At 34.7% G+C, this 20,828-nt stretch overlaps 1 protein-coding gene across 3 annotated transcripts in view; it reads right to left on the bottom strand.

Annotated features, from left to right (window-relative positions):
* Nucleotides 1-1,222: 1,222 nt before the first annotated feature.
* The window catches only part of LOC116779178 (protein bunched, class 2/F/G isoform-like), an 88,988-nt gene continuing 69,382 nt past the window's right edge, over nt 1,223-20,828 (bottom strand). For all 3 annotated transcript variants that reach the window (XM_032673367.2, XM_032673366.2, XM_032673368.2), the window contains 2 exons: nt 10,934-10,985; nt 1,223-3,220 (listed from right to left, as the gene is read on the bottom strand). In XM_032673367.2, the coding sequence (XP_032529258.2) occupies nt 3,008-3,220; nt 10,934-10,985 (265 nt within the window). In that variant the 3' untranslated portion in view covers nt 1,223-3,007. The remainder of the gene's footprint in view (nt 3,221-10,933; nt 10,986-20,828) is intronic.

Genomic DNA, 20,828 nt, shown 5'->3' on the forward strand with positions numbered 1-20,828 from the left:
TTTATCTCAATGTATTATTTTGCTAAACTTTATATTTTATTTATTTTGTAATTATTTATATTATTTATAAAGGACTTGATCTGCAATAATGTTTTAGGCGCCATCTTACGTCGAGTAGCTGTAAAATCATCGATTAAGACTCAAAGTCGAAATTTTCACGTAATAACATTAATTTGCCATCAAATACATTATTTTGTAGATTTACTAAGCTTCCGATATCTAAATATGAACAATCTAACCTAGCTTTTTGCAACTTGCAATATTATTCGCAAAAGAAAATCGCAATCATTCAAGTTGAGAAAAAAGGTTTTATAGCTTGTGTTAAGTACATAAGGAGTATTACTGTTTTACTTTCATATTATTTTCATCTTTCATACTTATTCAATACAGCTGTATTAGTAGCTCACCACTACTAAAAGAAAAAGTGTTTCCTATCACATTAAATTCTAACATCTGTATGATAGTTTTATTCAGTTTTATGTTTGATTATTCTTTAGAGACATCAAATAGAATTACGTTATGTCTAGACAGGAAATAAATGATTATTCTCGAAATAGGGTCACAGGCATCTACAGACAGATTAATTTGGACATAGAGAATTGAACTAAATTTAATTTCGTATATCCAAAAATAGATTTTTTATTGTTGCGCTCTCTGGTGGCATTAAATGTATTACAAAACTTTTTCCAGCAAAGAATGTATGGAACAGCGCCATCTCTGATATTATATTGTTTATTTTGTTATTGAATCTTTGTAAATAAAAAACCGAAGCATAGATGGCAGCAATTATAACAGGTTTATACTTTAAAAATTGTGCTAACTTTATAAAAAAATATTGTTTAGGTCGAAAATTTATTTATAATAATGTCAACAAAAGTTATTTAATATAACAGCACCTGATGATACTTCCCCCAGGACAAAACTTTTTTATATTTGCGTGGGTAGACTGCCAACGCGTGGAATAATAGTAAAATAAAAATTCGAAGATATTTTTGGAAGTGTTCCATATTTAAATCGTTCCAGTGACAAACGTATGAATGCTTTGAAATAAGTGATCTTACGCTTTTGTATCATTTTATATATAAATATAAATTTTTCAAGATTACTTGTTGAAATAATTTTATATTTTTATTTAATTAATGCAGGTTTGGTTTTAAACCAGATTCTATGTTGCTACTCTGTAAAGGAAGCAAGGTAGGGGTATAAATAAAGAAGAGTACAGTTCGAGCAATTTTGCATTTATTGGGTAGGAGGAACCTTCTGGTCAACATGAGCTACATGGACATTCTGTTTATATCATATATTTACATTATCAGTAATAGTATTATAATTCATAGCTAGTAATGGAGCAGATTACTGCATATTCACAATAATTAAGATCTCATAAACATCTATACACATATGTTGCCTTGTACAAAATACTATTCTATATAATAGTTATCGGTGCGAGCCGGTCGTCGCGGCCCAGCCTATTTGTTCGATTATTCAAAAATAATAATATATATATATATCGTTAAAGCGAATTTAATTACAGCATAACCTATCAGACACATCTCTGTATCGAGAGCCGGACCTGACCGGTACAAGCTCTAGACGTTACACACTAACATTATTTACACGAAACACGTTAACCATCAAGACTTGTACTATATACAAAACAAATTTTAAATTAACAGGACACGAGAAACGAAAAAAAAACTATAACCACTATCATATATCATTTATATTGTTGGAATAAAAAATAGGTTTATTTTAATTTTATTATAACATATTTTTTTTTATATAATCTTTTTTTTTTTTAATTCAGCGTGCAAAATTCAGTAAAGCCGGCTGTTGACGAGGCTACACTATCGCGTGTATAAACGTCTCACCGACGAAGCATCCCGTACAGTCATCGTCACGTCAGCCCTACGCTACGACACGACACTACTGACAGACCGTAACACGCGAAGGGAGAACACATACAGCAGCGATACACACGTACATATAACGTAGAGGAAGAGAAATACTGAACATTATGATACTGAAAGCTAAATTATAATTAAGGAGTATATTTGTTTCACAATAATCATGTCCCCAGCGGGTTCAGAATTTAACAGGAAAAAAAAACTTACAACTAGAGATGTTACATTTAATTCATACATGATGTATGGGGGTTGGGGGTTGGGGGTCGGGGTTGGGGTTGGGGTTGGGGTTGTGGGGGATGCTGGAAACGTCTATTTATAGTGAACATTAGTCAGACTTGCTCTGTGTAGAGTCCGCACCCGGACGCTTAGTTACGACGCTAACTCAAGCCTAGATCACTAATCATAGAAGATCCTATATAATTGTTTACTTTTGATTACATCAAAACGAAGCACTACCTCTATTATATATCAAAAAGGCAAACTGAACTTCGAAGCACAATCAGTTCGTCGATCCCAGCCTGCGGGGTTCAGACCGCGGCGAGGAGATCGACAGCATCACCAAGACCGTCGACGGTCCCTACAATACTAAGACGATGTCATTCTCAGGATATAAACACTTTAAAACCAGATAAATAACTTAAATTACACGACTACAATAAACAAAATAAATTAACAGTCATCGTTCAATGTTGACGAACAATCATTACGTTTTATAAAAGAACAAAGGTCGCATTCCTTTAGGATAATATAAGTTGAGGACGCGCGCTGTGTGGACGTACGATACACTGTCATCAGACAGACCGAGCGAGGACGGCGGTCTGTGAGACGGCGGTCTGTGAGACGCCTAGCGAAATGAAACGTGGCAGTTAGCACGAAATTCTGCACCCTAAAACATTACGTAACAGAAAAATATATTTCATTTAAATCCAAGCATAATATGGAGGCGCCGGCGAGCGCGGGCGCTGGTCGCTACTTGCCCCGGGCGGGACGTGTTAGCTTAGCGAGTAACACAACACAGCCATACTGAGTAGTCCCGGGGCGCGGGCCGAGGGGAGAGGCCGACTGGGCCGGCGGGCAGCGTCAAGGGCCCGTGCTCCGGCCTATGACACCGGCGGCTGAGGGCCCTGCGGTTGCGGCGGAGGCTTCGCGCCGGCGGCTGGCAGCTGCGCCAGCGTGTCCTGACTGGCGTGAGCTCGCAGGTAACTGTTCTCAACTTCCAGCTGGTTGATCCTCTCCATGAGTTCGGCGATGCGTTCCTTGAGGACTTCCACCTCCTCACGCACCGCGAACATTAAGTGGCTCTTAACCAGATCCTGTAAAGAATTTAACGATATATGAATATATTTGTAATAACACAAACAAGAAACGTAATTTACTCAAAAAATAAAAATAAAGTTATTTTAAAAATAACTCGTTTTAAAAGAATCACAGACGAAAATTTACATAAAAATATATTACGACGTTTTATAAATAAGACGCGCTCGCTATGTCCATAAATGTAAATTTACGCTGATTTAAAAGAGTCGACTCAATTGCTTGTATCACAATTGTATGAAAATCAATATATTAACGTACTGTTGTATCAGGGACGACCACGTAACAGGGGTCTCTCTGTCCCTTCTGTCTGATCTCGTAGAGGCAGCCATCGCGGGGTTTTATAACGTCGATCATATTGATATCAGACTGTGATGTTCGTAATACGTGTATACGCGACGACGATCGGTACACGACTGGCGACTTCTAACGTGTGATGTTATCGCGACGTGTTGTTTGTAGGACGGTTGTATCTCGTGTGAGTTCCGCGGGGCGACTGATGGTCTGCGCGCGCGCATGTCCTATTTAAATTGGTCGCGCACACGTCACCGCCACGAGGGACCAGTGTGTACGACACTTGGCCGCATTGGATATCAACAAAGCAGTCCTCGATTAAAATGGCAACCAAAACAAAACGATGCAATAAATATTGTTGTAAATTTTTAATAATGTACGTATTTTTATAAAATATTACATGAAGAACGTTCAGGTTTTCGTACACGGTACTATTAGTTTAGTCAAAAAATTAACAGAAGTTATAAGTGACTCCGTAAATAACTAACCTATTAGTATGTTCGCCAACATAATGTGCCTATATTTGGTGTATAAACAGGATCACTTCTCATCGATATAAATAAAACTTTGAAAATATGTTACATTATTGAAATTCAATCCAATAATAATAAGACGTCTGTCTAAATACATATAGTCATATATAGTTATCATGTTTGTGTACAAAGACTACGACATTATAAAAACAAGTTCTTTAAGGATACTTATGTGATATTAATCAGAATTAATTACGATAATTTACAATAAGAATGAGGATAAACTGACAATAAAATGTAATTAACTGTATTTAATAGAGAGCTAGACAATAAATTACAATGTCACAGTATGGAATAAAATTTAAAGAATTCGTATTTTCCATCTGTACGAGATGTCTGAGGTTATTCGTGTGTCCGCCTACAAGGAATGTATAGTTTCAGTGAGTCGAGTGAGTCAGGGTATGTTCGGCTGCATTCGGACTGCGGACGTCAAACTAAAAGTGGTGCCAGATAAATTTTCCGAGTTTAGTTTATAATTAGAATCGATTAAAATAAACAGGATGAGAACCGTTTAACGTGGGCGGCCTCGACCTTCGAACAGAAGATGCAAGTGACCAACAACATCTAATAGACTATACGAACGGTTCTCACTGCATACCTACGAGTACATCGGATTCGAATAGGATGGAAATAAAAAAACAATATCAATGAGATCTAAGATTTTCGCGAGTATTCATTTAAATAATACTAGTTTCATTTAAAACAATATCAAGTTTCGTTAAAAATCTCTAAACGCACATGAGACAGTATTACGTGGGAACAAAACAAAGAAGTAACAGAATCTAATCTGTCCTGACTCCTCTATGATGAAGTAGCTAAGATAAGGATCACATGAGAAACGATATTAACAACACACACAGAACACGCTGTATAGTGTATACCGATACATGAAAAAAACTTAAATGGTGCAACGTCCACACGGAGAGTGCACTGAACTTTTTTGCCGACGTTTTAAATTCAAACAGCGGCATCGCGAATTAAGGAAGAAGTTTAACAGAAAACAATCGAACAGGACTGTGATAAATTATCCTAAGTTGTCATTTAAAAATAAAACGCCTATATAACTTCAACCGTACAGACGTGACCATTGGAGTGTATGCTTCTATATATTCGTCGATATCTATAAATCAATTTAACATAGAGAGAGATAAAAAACATTATAAAATATATATTATGACGATAGCATAACCGGATAGAAACAACGAGTTTCGTTATCACTATTATAATAACATGAAGGATAACAAAAAATTTTAATAATCACAAATTCATGTCACAAACAAAACAACAACAGGTTTCATGTCATGAATAAGTAAACGGGAGTCCGAACGTAGAGTCGACTGTAGACTTACATCATGACATCATCGCCTCCTGGCTTCATCGTATAAAAAAAAAACAAATGCTCTCGGTCTGTGCTCACAGTATTAGCGGTTATGACACAATTAATATATAAAATGTTTTGTTTACATTCAGCACTGTGTTCACTATCGGATTGTTAATTAATTTTATCACCGCGTACAATGAAATGCTAATTGGATATTTTTTTAACCTTCACACTGTTGACAAACAAGTTTTGAAACATTTTATGTTCTATGTACATACAAATATATATATTTTTTCAAATGTTATACAATTTTATAACTTAGTTTTGAGATTAACACGACATTATTAGCAACAAACCATATCGTCTAGGGAGTCATTCCACTGGCGAGTGTTTCCACACACAGACTCACAGAGGTGTTATATTATCTCAATATTCTTATATATATGTATACACAGCGTTATTTCGTTCAGTACAAAAACAATGTGCTATTTATGTTTATGACACACTTTAATGTATGTTCAAGCAACAGGTGATGGTTCATAAATACGTTACAGTAACCAGATGTTTATATTTTGCCGGTGTATTTAACATACAATGCTGTGTTCCGTATGATGTGTGTATGTGTGCGTGTACTCTTTGTTACATCCATGACCTACGACCGCGAGATAGTAACGAATCGTATAAAAGCATATCAAATAGTATCTTCCAGCTACTTCCCCGCGGCGACTAACATCCGACTGCCTGCAGATAATCCGCGTAAGGCACGAGGTAAACAGATATTGACGCACGAATACTATCAAAAGACCGACAGCTCTGATAAGGTGTGAGGGTCGAGTGACGAAACGCTTTGATATCTGACCCAAAGAAAGAGTTTAAACTCACCAGAATTACACACAAAGAGTTATCGAAAGAATTTTGAACCCTGATGATAATATACATGTGATTGTTTACAATAATACTTGATATTAAATATTCTTTTTGTATTCTTCTTAATGAAAAAAACATGATGTTAAATATAAACATTTTTTTTGTTAATCTAGTGAACAAAGTTTTAAAATAAATCTATTGTTTTTAGGAACTTTGAATTTACAGATAGACGGTGAGGTGCTTGGATAACTGATCTGACCTTCGAATGGTCTAAATCGAAGATAAAAACAAAATACTAATCTTTTGCGAAGATCTTATTATATCAATAAAAAAAATCAACTCTGTTACAAAAACGTTCTTATTTCAAAACAAATTACTGTATCGCAACAAATGCACAATGTAAATGTTACTGATAGTAATAATAATAATTAATTATGTGGACTTGACGGTTTTTTTCCAAAGAATAATTATTATCTTAATAACAGTGGAAAAAATATTACGAGATTAATGTTATGCGCGATTATCGTGTGACGTGTTTCCATTTTACACATTAAACCGTGTGTACGTGTCGATCGAATGCGGTTTTAGTGTTAATGTGGCACTAAAATTTAAAAAAATAAATATAATATGTAAGTCATAATACTTATTATGTACGAGGAGGTCAGTACATAGTGCGACTCTAAAACAAATAGGAACCGTTGTATGTAGAACACATTTAAATATCCGATGTTAGGTTGAGACGTTCAACAAACAGAGCTAGAAATGGTTTAACATTTGTATGCATTCACACCTCCAGAGAGACTTACAAATGGGGTTGTTTGTTAATTAGTCCGTCTCTGAGCGTCTGCGAGCACTCAACTGCGTGTGTCGCGTGACTTTTCCCATCTCTCTCTTTCTGTTTCTCTCTTTCTTTCTGTAAGTCTGTCCAGTCAGTTTGATCAGTTGAGCACGTGTCCACAACGAGCCACTAGCTAGCCAGCTTTCCTTCCGTGTCTATTCTAAGTCCCAATGGGTCACGGTTGGCTCATGCAAATCACTTGCACAAAGAAAATTTGCATAAGGCGTTCAATTAAGTAAAAAATCACCGACAAATTCACAGCTACTAGAGCGAAGTATTTTATGTTATTAATTTTGTATCAAGGTTGATATAAGTTGATTGGTAATGAAATCGTAAAACGATAAAGAATGTATAAAACTAATTTACGAATCAAGAATACCAAATAAGAATCGAATGAATTGAGAATGTTCACACAGCTTCACGAGCGTTAAACAAACGAGACTCATAGAACGTACAGATCGGTAATCGGCGAGCTAGAGACGATCAAAAGAAAAAATATAAAACGCTCATCTCGCTTGATATCTCTCAGCTGGCGGTATTCGGGTCAGTGGTGTGAGCTATGGCTCCGGACCGTCAATAGGGCGAATCTTGAGTAAACACATGAGAGCGATGATGTAACACACAGCGAGCGGCGAGAACACAAACGAGAAAAACATCCAGCGTACGAAATGTTAGTGTTATGTAGCAATGTTACCGACGCTAGGTACTTTAGGAGCGCTCCACCTCGGTTCAAGGAGAACCGGCGTCGCGTAAGTCGTTTGATCATTTTCATAATACAATGTTAGAATCAAAGTTATATATATATATATGTATGTCTAGTTTTGTCGCAGATTCATCGGATAGCTTTTATATTTATTTGTATTTTTTCTCACGTGTCTTTTTAAAAATTAATAATACAAAGAAGTCATTATTTTGTTCTAAGCGGTTAATTTTAAAGTAATGAAAAATATATATGAAATATTAAAGAGTCAAAAAACTATCAAAATAAAAACCTTTAATCGCGATCACTATCAGCAATCAACCTAACATACGATTTAGGTAACATCCCAAGAATTTTTTATCGAATAACACGTCATAAAAAAACATAATAAAATAATGAAAGTCAAATTGAATACAATAAAAAATATATGTGATCGTAAACGACGACGTAGTTGATACTAATTTCATACAAATAAATCGAAAATATAAATTAAATTGGATTATTGAATGCAGAAAGGACAGAGCAAATGCAACTGGTGTTACAGGGAATGATAGAAATTAAAAATACTACACGATGTTGTTAGCTTTAAGGACGGATTGAGGTCAATCGCTTGAGGCCATGTGGCCGATAATTATAGAAATGAGACTCTAGTAATGCACAAACATGAACAACAATTGCAATCATACGGTTGGACTAACAAATAAAGCTCGCCTTAATGATGTAGAGTCAAAACAATTTAAAACTTTGTACGATTCATGATAGGCAAGATAATATTACATTCGCTTTATTTGTATATATAAATAATTTTGGAAATAAAATTACGGACAGATCACATTTACTGCATATCAATAAGGAATAAGTCTACTTATGTGCATTGCCATTTCATTAGCGCAGTTAGACTGGTTTGTGAATTAAAAGAAGTAACACAGAATATGTAAATTTTAGAATTACGTGAAATCAAACTCAGAGAACACAGCGTCCATTAAATTGTGCAACTGTTAAAATGTTCATAAAAAAAACTAGATCAACATCCAACGCTTATACAAGTCATTTCGTTTGTACGTTTGTAACAGATGTTCAGTTTGAATATATTGTAAGTGTTGCATTATTTCGTATATATTTATTCAATGCAATATATTATTCACTCTCGTTGGACCAGCTTCGATCGTAAAGCACAAACTAGGATAAAACATTAGTTCAATATATATATAGTGTATGTAGTTACAGTGATTGGTGTGCAATTTAAATATTACTTTTCTATGATCCAATTAGTTGTTTGTTATATAATAAAAAGAAGAAGCTTAAAAACGAGAAACCTTACGGTTAACTAAATGGCGTCATAATAACACTATATTATTTACGTTTGTTATTATACAACTTTAACAACTTGTATAATAACTGTTTAACTGTTCAGGGTTGTTATATATTTATGGCTTCGTAACACGATAATGTGTGCACAACTAATAATTTTCTGCAAAAACTAAAGAAAGAAGAAACTGATAAGCCACAAAGTCTATGTCACAGGGTGGTGGAAGCCATAAGACCAATACTAGGCGAATGGGTTTGTTCTCGGAATGGAAGTTTGATGTTTCGGATGGTGGAGGTATTTACCGGACACGGATGTTTTGGTTACTATCTGTCCGTAATAGGGAGGGAACCGTCAGTAGAGGTCATCATTGCGTTTGCGAAGACAATACGGCGCAACATACATTGACACCATGTCTTCTTAACGCTCCCTGTTGCCTTCCTCCCCAAACAAGGGAATATGCATAAAGCATTAAAAAAGGCCATAAGTCTGTCTACATATGTATTCCGACAAAGTATCACAAAGTAAATGTGTTTATTGTAATGAAGTCAGTCTGTTTTCTCTTGTCGCATTCCCAGAATGTCTCCATCGAGATCAGACGGAGCACAGTGACACACTGACATGGTGTCCACAGACGATTCAGGCCGAAACAGCAAAACATAGAAACATATAACGCTTACTAAGATATATTACATATTTAATAAAATAAATTGTTAGTAATAAAAATCTTCCCGATCCCGGTGCCGTTTTGTAAAATCATAAACGAATTGTTTCATTGCAAGCAGACCAAATTATATAAAGTACATATAAATAATATTCTAGACACTTCCAAGCTCACTGTCAGAGGTTAATCGATTGGCGCTGTATCAATGAGTGCATGGCGCATCGCAGACTTGCTCATGACGGGGTTCTTACATAAACTCATCGTTCGAAAATGGTATAAAAATATCTAGCGGACGGCACGGAACCTTTCAACTAAATAAGTTTTGATTGAACTCATATTACGTATTCAAATGTATTGAACCGCATACGAAACAATTTGAAGTCTACTGTGGACTTAATGAGATATATACAAAAAATATGGCACAAGTGTACCGGATACGTTGTTTTATTTTGTCACACTGTACTAGCAAGCCCTACATACGCAATACCACTTTTAATTGTCTATCCTTTTCGAGTTTCCTAATACTTGACTATTTGGATTGTCGCCGTATATTGCCTATTGCTCAACACGAATAAATGCATCCAGTATATGAAATGTCATTAACATTCAATAAATTATTACTGTAAGCTGTCGTCGCTATTAAAATTTAAAATTCGATATAACCAATTCTTGGTCATGTTTATTTCCTGATTGTTTTTTAAACATTAAGTTGATATCGAAAATAGAATATTAATAGAGACCAAAAAAAAACAACAAAACAAAACGACATATTCATTTAAAACGAATATAAAAAATAAACAAATCGATTAAAGACTATTAAGGATCTCATAACGTGTTTTTTTTTTCAACCGAATACGATAACACATACATTCAACCCGACATTTTCTTAGTACCTATAGTTTTTTATTGTTCTATATCCTACAATTTTATAACGATTACGATATAATAAAAGGGCAAAACATATGACATAGTATAGACTGGTCACGTAGTCATGGCACTCTATAAATCAGTATCAAACAAGCGATTTGTTATCGTGATTTCAAATATAATAACATACTAATGAAATACATCGTAATGCCATCGTTACATACAATATGTGACAATGGCACTATTTGTATGTTACGTTTTATTATTTTTCGTTATATTGCAATATTTAGTGACAGGTGAAGTAAACATAATATCTGCTTACCATAGCTTGCTCGATCTTATTGTCGATGGCCACGGCGCTCGTACCCGATGCGCTGAAACAACAAAAAATAAAATGTTACCATTTATTAAACCAAATACAAAAATATATTAATTTTAATAAATAAATATATGAAATATAAAAAATCAGTATAAATAAGTTCAGTAAAATTTTAGAGTTCTCAATAAAAACCAAGTCCTAAATTCTTTATTGCATAAAAAATATATTCGTAAATTACGCAATAATGAAAACTTATATCATTGTAAATTAATAATCTTAAAAATTCACTTAAAGGCGAGTTATGTGTGTACATAATGTTTATTGTAATGGGATGCATACATAAAATGCTTACCGTCAGATTTAAACTTCATTGTAATATATAGAAAAATGTGCCACTTCAGTTATTTAAATGAGTTTACTGTTTGTTGTATTTAATATGATTTTCTATATAAAACGATTGTTTACGAGAAGATTAGTTTCTACAATTCGGTTTACGGATGATTACATTAACATTGTGCTTGTAGATAAATAACGCAAGAGCAGTGACCCTCCCCGGTGACCTCTATGTAGCAATAAACAGAACAATACTTTATCAAATTACAGACTTGCATTTCTTTACAAGACATCAACACTCTAATTTGTCGATAAAATAAGATATTTATTACAGTTTTTAATATATATTTTTTATAATACATCATATCTAATAAAAGTATAAAATAACAATATATCGAGGTACAATAATATGGTAGAGCTTTGGTTTTGGAAAAAATCAACCATTGCCGACGAGAGGTTTCGTTTGGTTTTTCAACAAGACGATTTTATCGGTGGAGTTTCCGGTTTGTAAACAAAAGAAAGCATAAATCGCGAGCCCGTTTAACGTTTAAACGGGCTGCATTGTAAGTCCACGTGCACGTTGAATATGTGCCGACACAGTCTAGTTGTTGGCATCCAATCGTGGCATTACAGTTGCAAATTGTCCGTCTTATCCATTTTGATCCAATCAGGTCCGTAATCATCACACAGATAGTATACTTTATGCGGACATGACTTTCTCCGACCATGGATTCCGTGCCGCGTCACTGAGGTGAACATAGCAGAGCTCAAGTGGATCCACCGGAGCATTAACGTCTGATTGGGTGTACATTTCGACCGCTTCGTTGCTGGAGTATTGAATAACTGGCATGTACCGTATGACCGCAACCAGCGACGCCTTACATGACATTCAATGTCCTTTTAGCTCACTTGAGATCCGTTGATTACTAAACAAATTAGAAAGCTATCCAAAAATCCGAGTTATGGAACAAATAGAGATAATATTGGCTTTCTCTTAGCTTATTTCTGGGAAACTAGTTTTAATTTTTTGTCACTGATTGCATAAGGCGTTGACGAAGTGTATATGGTCTATACGAAATGAATAGCCGGGCGGTTCAAGCAGAAACAAAAAAAATAATGGTGAAAGCTCTCGACAATTCTGATGACAAGTGAATTCTATAAATACAATGAACAAATTGTTGATAGTGATCAGAATGAACTCCCGTAGAGAAGAATAATCTATGCAATTTAACATTTATACATAGTAGAAAATAATAAAAAGAAATTCGTACAATTTACTTATCGGATGTATTAAATTAATAATTATAACGAGACAGGAGCATTTGAAGTATTATCAACCAGTATGATGGGACATTAATATGGTGATGTAAATAATGCTTTCACACCTTCTAGAGCACACTGGCTGTGGGACAAAGAGCTGATAAGCGTTTTGTCATCACGCACGTGCGTATTTGTTTAGTCCGCCCTTCACTTTACAACAAAACCAACAAAGGTTAGACGTCGAGTTCAAATGAAATTCAAATTCACACTTAATTTAAGAAATGCTTTCATTGAGACCTCAGTTTATCCTTTTCTTGAAATATCATCTTTCAATATATCACACATAAACAAATATAATTGATACGCCACTTGTATATAAAAAGTGATTGTATGTTCCGAAAGGTCATGTTTATTAATAAAGATGATAAGTTCACGGAAAAGAATGAAAAATCAAGAGACTAAATGCAAACCATTTTATGTACAAGACTAGTGATGTTCAATGTTCCAGGATGACAAGCGTTTTTATGTGTTTATTGGCAGACGAGGACACCTAAAGGTTTAACTGCGAGTGCATCGACATATAAGTACGTAATTACTATAGGGATATCAAAAGTTACCTATTCATAGACGAAGAACAAAAGTCAGAATATAGCTTTCAACTACTTATATGAATAAACTATAGGATGTTGTAAAAGTCACTTGGTGTTTTTCAAAAGGCTGGTTAAGTGCTGGTCAAACCGTGTCTTAAACCAGAGAAAGTTTATATAGGAAGGCGAGTGTCTATTCTAGTTATTGTCAGTCGACTAAAATTATTAATACCCGTTCCTAAGATCATAAGCATGTAACACGCTTAAAAGGAGTTTCTTTTGTGCTAACTCTTTAATAATTTAAACAAGGCGAAATGTTAATAAACTTGATATTTATGTCATGATTTTTCAAAAGGGCATCATTTTTATTTATCATGTACTTATTTAAATGTATGACTCAATATTATCACTGTAGCGCTTTTTGTAATAAATATATATCTGTGTATTTATGAGTAATTTTATTAATAGTGTTTTGTTTTGTAAATCACTCACGTTGTGCTACAATACTTAATGTTAAAAGCAAAGGTCAATACATAAATATGCAGGTCTCATGAAATTTTAACATTAGTCATAATGCGTATTGTGACTAATGGGAGGCGGGCTTTCAGACTAGAATATGTTCCAGCTGGATGTAATATATTATTGTAAATATGTAAGCTTACTTGTTTTTAGACAAATACATACATTGAAATGAAGGGGGCAACGAATCCTTAAATCAGAATTTATATTCCTCTCATACTGTCAATGACTTGGTTCTTGAAATCCATAATGCAATTAAACATGTTCGGATATAACTTGTACCACATTAAATAACATGGTAACGGCGATGCAGTATTATCGTGAGACTACGCTGACAAGGCCGTTGAAGGGAAATCGGAGTATGTCGACACCAGCCGCAGCAACACCATGACCGTTAAATCTCGCTTTGTTTCACAATTATATACCCCATAAAATGATGGCGTCAATTAACAAGAGATTGTACCGTTACAGTAAAGAAGGCAATCTCAATTAATGTTGCTTATGAAGGAAGTACATCACTTGATATAAATTTTATTTTTGTTTTTTACAAAAATATAGGCATTGTGCCGGGCCATAAAATGAGAATGGGCTATTGAGCGTACTCACTGGACAATGATTGTCACGCAAAAAAGTCACGCTAGAAAGCTTTCCCTTTAGTTTTAAACTGTAAAGCAATTTTATGAATGAATTAATAATAAAGGATTACAGTTTCGGCTAACATTCGAATTTAGTTATAAATTTGTTTTTTTTTTTAGTTTATTTCGTCGAAGTTGGTAAGAAAACCAGAAACATTCAAACATATTTTGTAATATAAGTAAAAGTATACACAGAATAGAGGTGCTCCACTATTAAATACAAGCGTTCGAAGGTTCTTCGATGAAAGATCAATGCCAGTGTCTGGGCTGTTCGAGGTCAACGGCAACTTCAAATATTAGATATGTATAACAATGTATAGGTGACCGTTTCGCTTCTTAGTGGTCTGGATCGATACAGCAGCTGTGTTACATATTATATACACAGAGTCGGGTTAAACTGACGGCGCTGACGTCAAACGGTCATTATTTTCAATCATCGGTCGGGCTGCAGATCATTCATTGCCGTGAAACCTTCACCGACTTACCGGTTCGCTAAACAGCTGAAGTTCGCCACTTCCTCCGCAGCGCTACTACAAGCCAGAAGCCTGACATAACAAAAGCCGCAATGCGCCAGAGGGCACCGGCTTCATAATATAACTGAATGTACTCACACGGGGTAGAAGTAGTCGATGTATTTGACGACAACCTCTCTGAGCAAATCCTGTTTGTTCATGATTGACGAGTAGCTTGCACTTATAATTTTAGTTTGCATGGCTCCCGTTTCGTTATGGGAGAGTAACGAGCGGGACTTCCGGGTCCCCGATGTCGGTTGTAACGGAGCCGTTTTAAAAAAGTTTGTGCCCTTGTGCGTAGCGAAATAGAGCAGTTTTCGGTTCTAAGTAAAAAGACGCGGGCGAGCAGAGTGACGCGTTGCGGCGGACTGGGAGCGGGGCCTGCGTGGGGGGCCGGGGAGCCAAGGAGAGGGGCCGAACTCAACTGCAAGCTAGCGGCGCGCGCACGACTCTACCTACTACGGTCCCTCAGCTACGACAGCGCTTCCAAACACCTAGGCAACGCTTTTGCGACACACCCGCCGCAACGCCCCGCAATATACAATGAAGCCATATATGAGCCTCCAAACGTGCATTCAATGTTTTTGCTGTGAATTACAATCGGATCGGTTCAAGGCTGACCAGATCTGGTCAGCTTCCCTCGATCGCTCTAATATAAAAATAAACCAAAGTAGAAAAAAACGACCATTAGCTTTCAAGATCCAAAACAGAATTGTTTGTGACTTTCAAGGTTACATTTACGAAGAGTTCTTTATATTTATTAGTCTTGTGACAGTATTCTCGGCTCAAACAGGTTTTAAAATCAAATGCCATCATAACTACACGACAAATTATTTTAATGTTTTGAACGAAGTGTTACCTAAATACCTATAAATCTATTTTTATAAAATAACAAACAATAAAATAGAAAAATATATAATGGAAGTGTTCTTCGTAACGGACATCAAGTTATAAACGTATATATGTATGTATAAATAGAAGATAATGATAACAAGCTAGCTTGATGCTTGCATTTAATAAGGCTTCCTACGTTATGTTTAATATAAAATAGTCAATTTTACGGCAAAGAGTTTCCGTTCACTTAATTAATATTTTTCCTTATTCAGTTAACTTTATTATAAAATTAAATTATGTAAAGATGTTGAAGCGTCTTAATTTGCTGGAGGAAAGCAACTTAATTGTTTATTCTCTTAGTCAGATTGAATTCGTTCGACTGAATAAAATATAAAAATAGTTTTACGAAAGTTAAAAGAAAAATCTAAACTTATTTGTATTCATAAAATAAAAATGCATTTAGTTAAAAAACATGACAAAAAAAAAATTCAAAATGATGCTTGTTTTCAGTTTCTGTTATCGTCGTGAACTTTCTAGATGGATGTACATAAACAATCAAGATTATCTCTGAGTGTCTGCGTCACTAGATATGTAACAAATAATGCAATTATAATGTTATGATTAAAAGAAAACTATTCAATAAAACATTTAAAACGACCACGTCTACAACTCGTGGAATTTAAATTAAAAAAAAAAAAAAAACAAAATAAATATCGAGTATATGTGTGCATGTAAAGAATCAGCTCAGAGATATGATGGAAGCCAGATCAATTCATGTTCGATAGCTGTTTAGAATTTGGCTCCAAACCACTATGATACAAGCCATACGTGTATAATATTCAAATTGATCTACTTTAATCGTTCAGTATAGTAGGAAACTATAGCCGGTTTTAATATAGATTATAGATTTATATCTTATTAGAACAGATCGTATACATAAGTGAAATATAAATAAGAATATGCATATAGTTATATAATCTCTACCTATTATAATATGAATATTGCGACTGAATCGTCCTGCATATAATATTTTTTGATTTAAACTTTGAAACATACAAAAAAATCGATCAATTTACAGTTTCTATTCTCAGCTAAATAGAGAGGAATTCGTATAGTCGAGCTTAGACGGAACACAAATAATGCACAGATGGTGTTGTGATATAACGAGAGCTGTACACTCGTTGCAGAACATGAGCAAAATATTACATACGCTTCACAATAAAACGCAACGTTATTTGAGCAACTGACTCGTATTAACACAATTAGACTAAAATATATATATTATCCTTGGACGCAGACATGACAGTTTTACATTTTATAAGGTCACCATAACATAAGTTTATCTAGCGTGTAACGATTACTTTGTTGGTAGTGTTTAATGAAATAAAACCTTCATAACATTCTATAAAATATACATAAACTGTGTTTAGCAAATTAATAAATTTAGTCTATAATTTATTCGTATTTAAAACATCTCCTTTAATGTACTGGTTTGAAAATTAAGGGTCATGTAATGGAAAAAACTACATTAACCATGATTGTATTGTAATCATATTAGAGAAGCTTATTTCGTCAATTACTTTAGGTATTCAGATTTAATTTAAATATTTTATTTTTATTCTTATTTATATAGAAGAGAATAAAAGCGAGCTTATTGATTTACAATGACACAGTTTGCCGAGTTAACAATATTTACGGTATGTAACGTAAACTATTAAAAAGTCACATTTGTCTCCCAACTGTACTCTGATGAATATTAAAACATGCACAGCTACCTACGCGTTGTACGGAATTACAAGTGCTTTTTACTGCATGTGCATGCATTAATTATTCACATGCAAATGTATTGACCTTGATGAGGATGTAATAATAAAAAAAACTAGTAGCTTCACAACACATTAATACTTGTATTATATAAGACGTATGAAACAAAGAGTCAAGCCGGATCCAATTTTACGTCTTGGTGGCTGTCATTATTCCTGATGACGCAGATTTATGATTCTATGCAATAAAGTTGAAACAATCAATCGACGATAAGGGATAACCTTGAAGGATTATATACAAATTTTAATTTATTATTATAATAATATTTATTAAAACTGCACTGCAATAAAATGATAAAACATATTAAATAGCAATAACGATTAAGTTCCTTCAACTTTAGTCCGGATAAGGTCTAGGTGTTTGAACGTCGTCAAAGACAAAACATATTATCTACTACTGATCATAAAAAAGATGATGAAATAATTCATTAATTTTATTTTTATACCTTTATCTATAGATATTTTTGTCGATATGTTTTAAAGCCACAGATTATCTAGACGATTATAGAAAACCGCAACGATGTTTACTTATTGTTGTATATATTTATAAATTATATATTGACATTGTATTATATACAAGTCATCTGATCTAAGCTATAAAAATAAAGGGTCATAATATAAAATCTTGTATAGATGACATTCCCGTTTTGAAATGACATCAGTCGTGAGGTTCACTGTGAACAGTCCATACCTCTCTTTATATATATTTCTTAGTGAACCTTTAGCTTATAATGAAATACGTTGCCACTATCGATATAAAAAACAGCAAATGAAACGCTTTTTGTTAGTGATAATGCAATTATAAAGGAATTATTGTTGTAGTTACATCATGAATACCTACTTAATGATCCTAAGTGGCCGGATAATAACAGCAATTGTCGAGATAATAAGCATATTAACTTTAGTCATCAAATATATATATATATATTTGAAAACAATTGTTGCTAATGATGTAGAAAATAATGTATCCTAATGTCTATCTGTCTACCTAAGGAGGCGCCTTGGCCGGGGTAAAATAATGAAACAGTTGTGAGTACTATGACATATTACGATTATAATTTTCATACCTATTTATAAGATTTTGTAACGGAAATTGAACAAACATGTCAGATAATGTTAACGTGAAATATACGTGAATTACGTCCACGTTATAAAACTATATCAAGGAAATAGAAATCGTAAACGGAAGCAGTTATACCGTAGACATAATACAATATTACACGTAAGCTGTTACATTGTCCATATTATAACGTATGGACTGTCATAAACACGGCTCTAATCACAAAAAGGTTTTATAAAAATATCATGTCTTTTGTTGAAGAACTATTGCGAATAGTTAAAACGTAATCCTTGTAAGAAATTAACTTGTCATACATATATATGGGGTTCGATTAAGTAGTCGTTAACATATTATAGAAAAAATTATGTATTGAAAATTATGAAATTCCATCTCAAGCGGAGTGAGCGATGACCAGCGACATCCTCATTGACGCAATGGGACTAACTTGAACAAATTGAAGTTTCCGCTAGTTCGGGTTTACTGCACTTTAGTACAGATCGCCTTCAGATAATGTGAATCATAAACCTTTGAATATAACGTTACATTACAATAAAGTAACATTCACGTTCATTTGGAATCGCGACCACGTTACAAAGAGAGCGCATGTATGAGATTTCAATATAATTAAGATTATATCAAGAAAAATAAATCATATTAATGTTATCTTATCGCAATGTGGACGTAGTAACTCGAATTTGTACGGCACATTGTTTTCGGTATGGCTTTAAAACATTTTATATTGTAATAATTGCACACACACGTCAATATATAAAGTTATCAAATGGGATGATCTAACAGTGTAGACGTGATTAAAACAACTTCATAGCTAACGAAAATCAAGTAAACAATACTTAAAAAATAAAAACGATAAGGCTATCAACATCACGGCATTGAATGATATCGTCAACAGGTCTGATAAAGCTTGAGATGGGTCTGTGAAATATTCAACTAATCTGGATTCAATGCGACAGCTGATAAACATAACATAATTGCAAGGGGGATCTTATAATAATTATATTTGGCCGGCACTTACGAGCACCATGTGTTTCTGCGAGTGCAGTTCCCTTTGTTTGATGTTGCTGGTACTGTTTTTTGGTTCGTATCAGAGGAGAGACTCAACTTAAAACCGGCAATGGATTTCCGTCGTTTGGCGGCCAGAGCGCGGGAGGCGAGATCCGTATCGTGAACATGTCCCGTTGCTGGGGTGAAATGCGAGCATGTCTTCATGTGCGCCTGCGCAGTAGCCACCTGGAGCAGCTTGCTGGTGAGACTACGCCGCCCTAGGGCTTCGCATGTTGCACAACGTCTGTCCTCCATGAAGGCCCTCGTGTGTCCGTTTCGCGCACGCCGCTTGCACTGAACGCGAATTGTTTCCAACGGACGCGTGGTAGCTTAACTGATGTCATCGGGCGAGCAACACGCGCACAGCCGTCCACGCTCGTTGCTCATAAAATTTAAGATTGCGTTCTTAACGGTACGAAAAATCGATCGATACTAGACCGAAATAGGCTTAATGCGATAATAGAAGCGCGATAAGGTTTACACGCGAAATAAGTGTATTGACCCAATTGGTGGTGGCACAGAGACGGCTTCGGGGGGACCTCGGCGGGCGGCCCTGCGCGGGCGTCTCGGCGGGACAGACTGCGGTCGCAGCAAGAGAACACCCCCGCCGGAGGTACTTCGTAATACGAACGTGAACGAACATATCAATGTTCGTGGTGAATAATATAACGAGTGTAGAGTGATTCCTGGCATATCAGTCTTGTTTGATGGCGGTTTCATTATTATAGTCACATTACCTTGGATAACAGCCAGTTGGTTAGGTAGCATCTAAAATTATTAATCACCAAATCGACGAGCGAACAACAAAAGTAAATAAACGAATTACAAAAAGATTTTATATAAAAACTATACATCGTCTCGATAGAATAATTCAATGTACTTTTTTTACACGATTCCGAAAAAACGTAATGTGAATATATAAAAACTTATATATTGAATTATGATATTAATATTATGCTATGTAGTAAGCCATTAGTAATCAATCGGTGCTCTAAAGATCTGTATGGGTAATGTTCCATACTCGTGTATAAATCAAGTCGAATGCCAAATTGTTTTGAATTCTATAAACATGTTAAATAACAAGATATTGGCGTTGAATCAATTTAGCACACACCTCTTTCCTTGCCGGGAAATAAAGCAACTGGCTAACATTTAAATAAACAAAGCAATCGTATCTGAATAGAACGTAAATAACGAAATAGTGAACAATCAATTACATTTAATAAGTTATTATTTACGTGCTGGAGGTGGTGTTACGTAATATGTAATTTTG

The sequence above is a fragment of the Danaus plexippus genome, chromosome 6 (genome assembly GCF_018135715.1).
Source record: "Danaus plexippus chromosome 6, MEX_DaPlex, whole genome shotgun sequence".
In the NCBI taxonomy this organism is placed as follows: Eukaryota; Metazoa; Arthropoda; class Insecta; order Lepidoptera; family Nymphalidae; genus Danaus; species Danaus plexippus.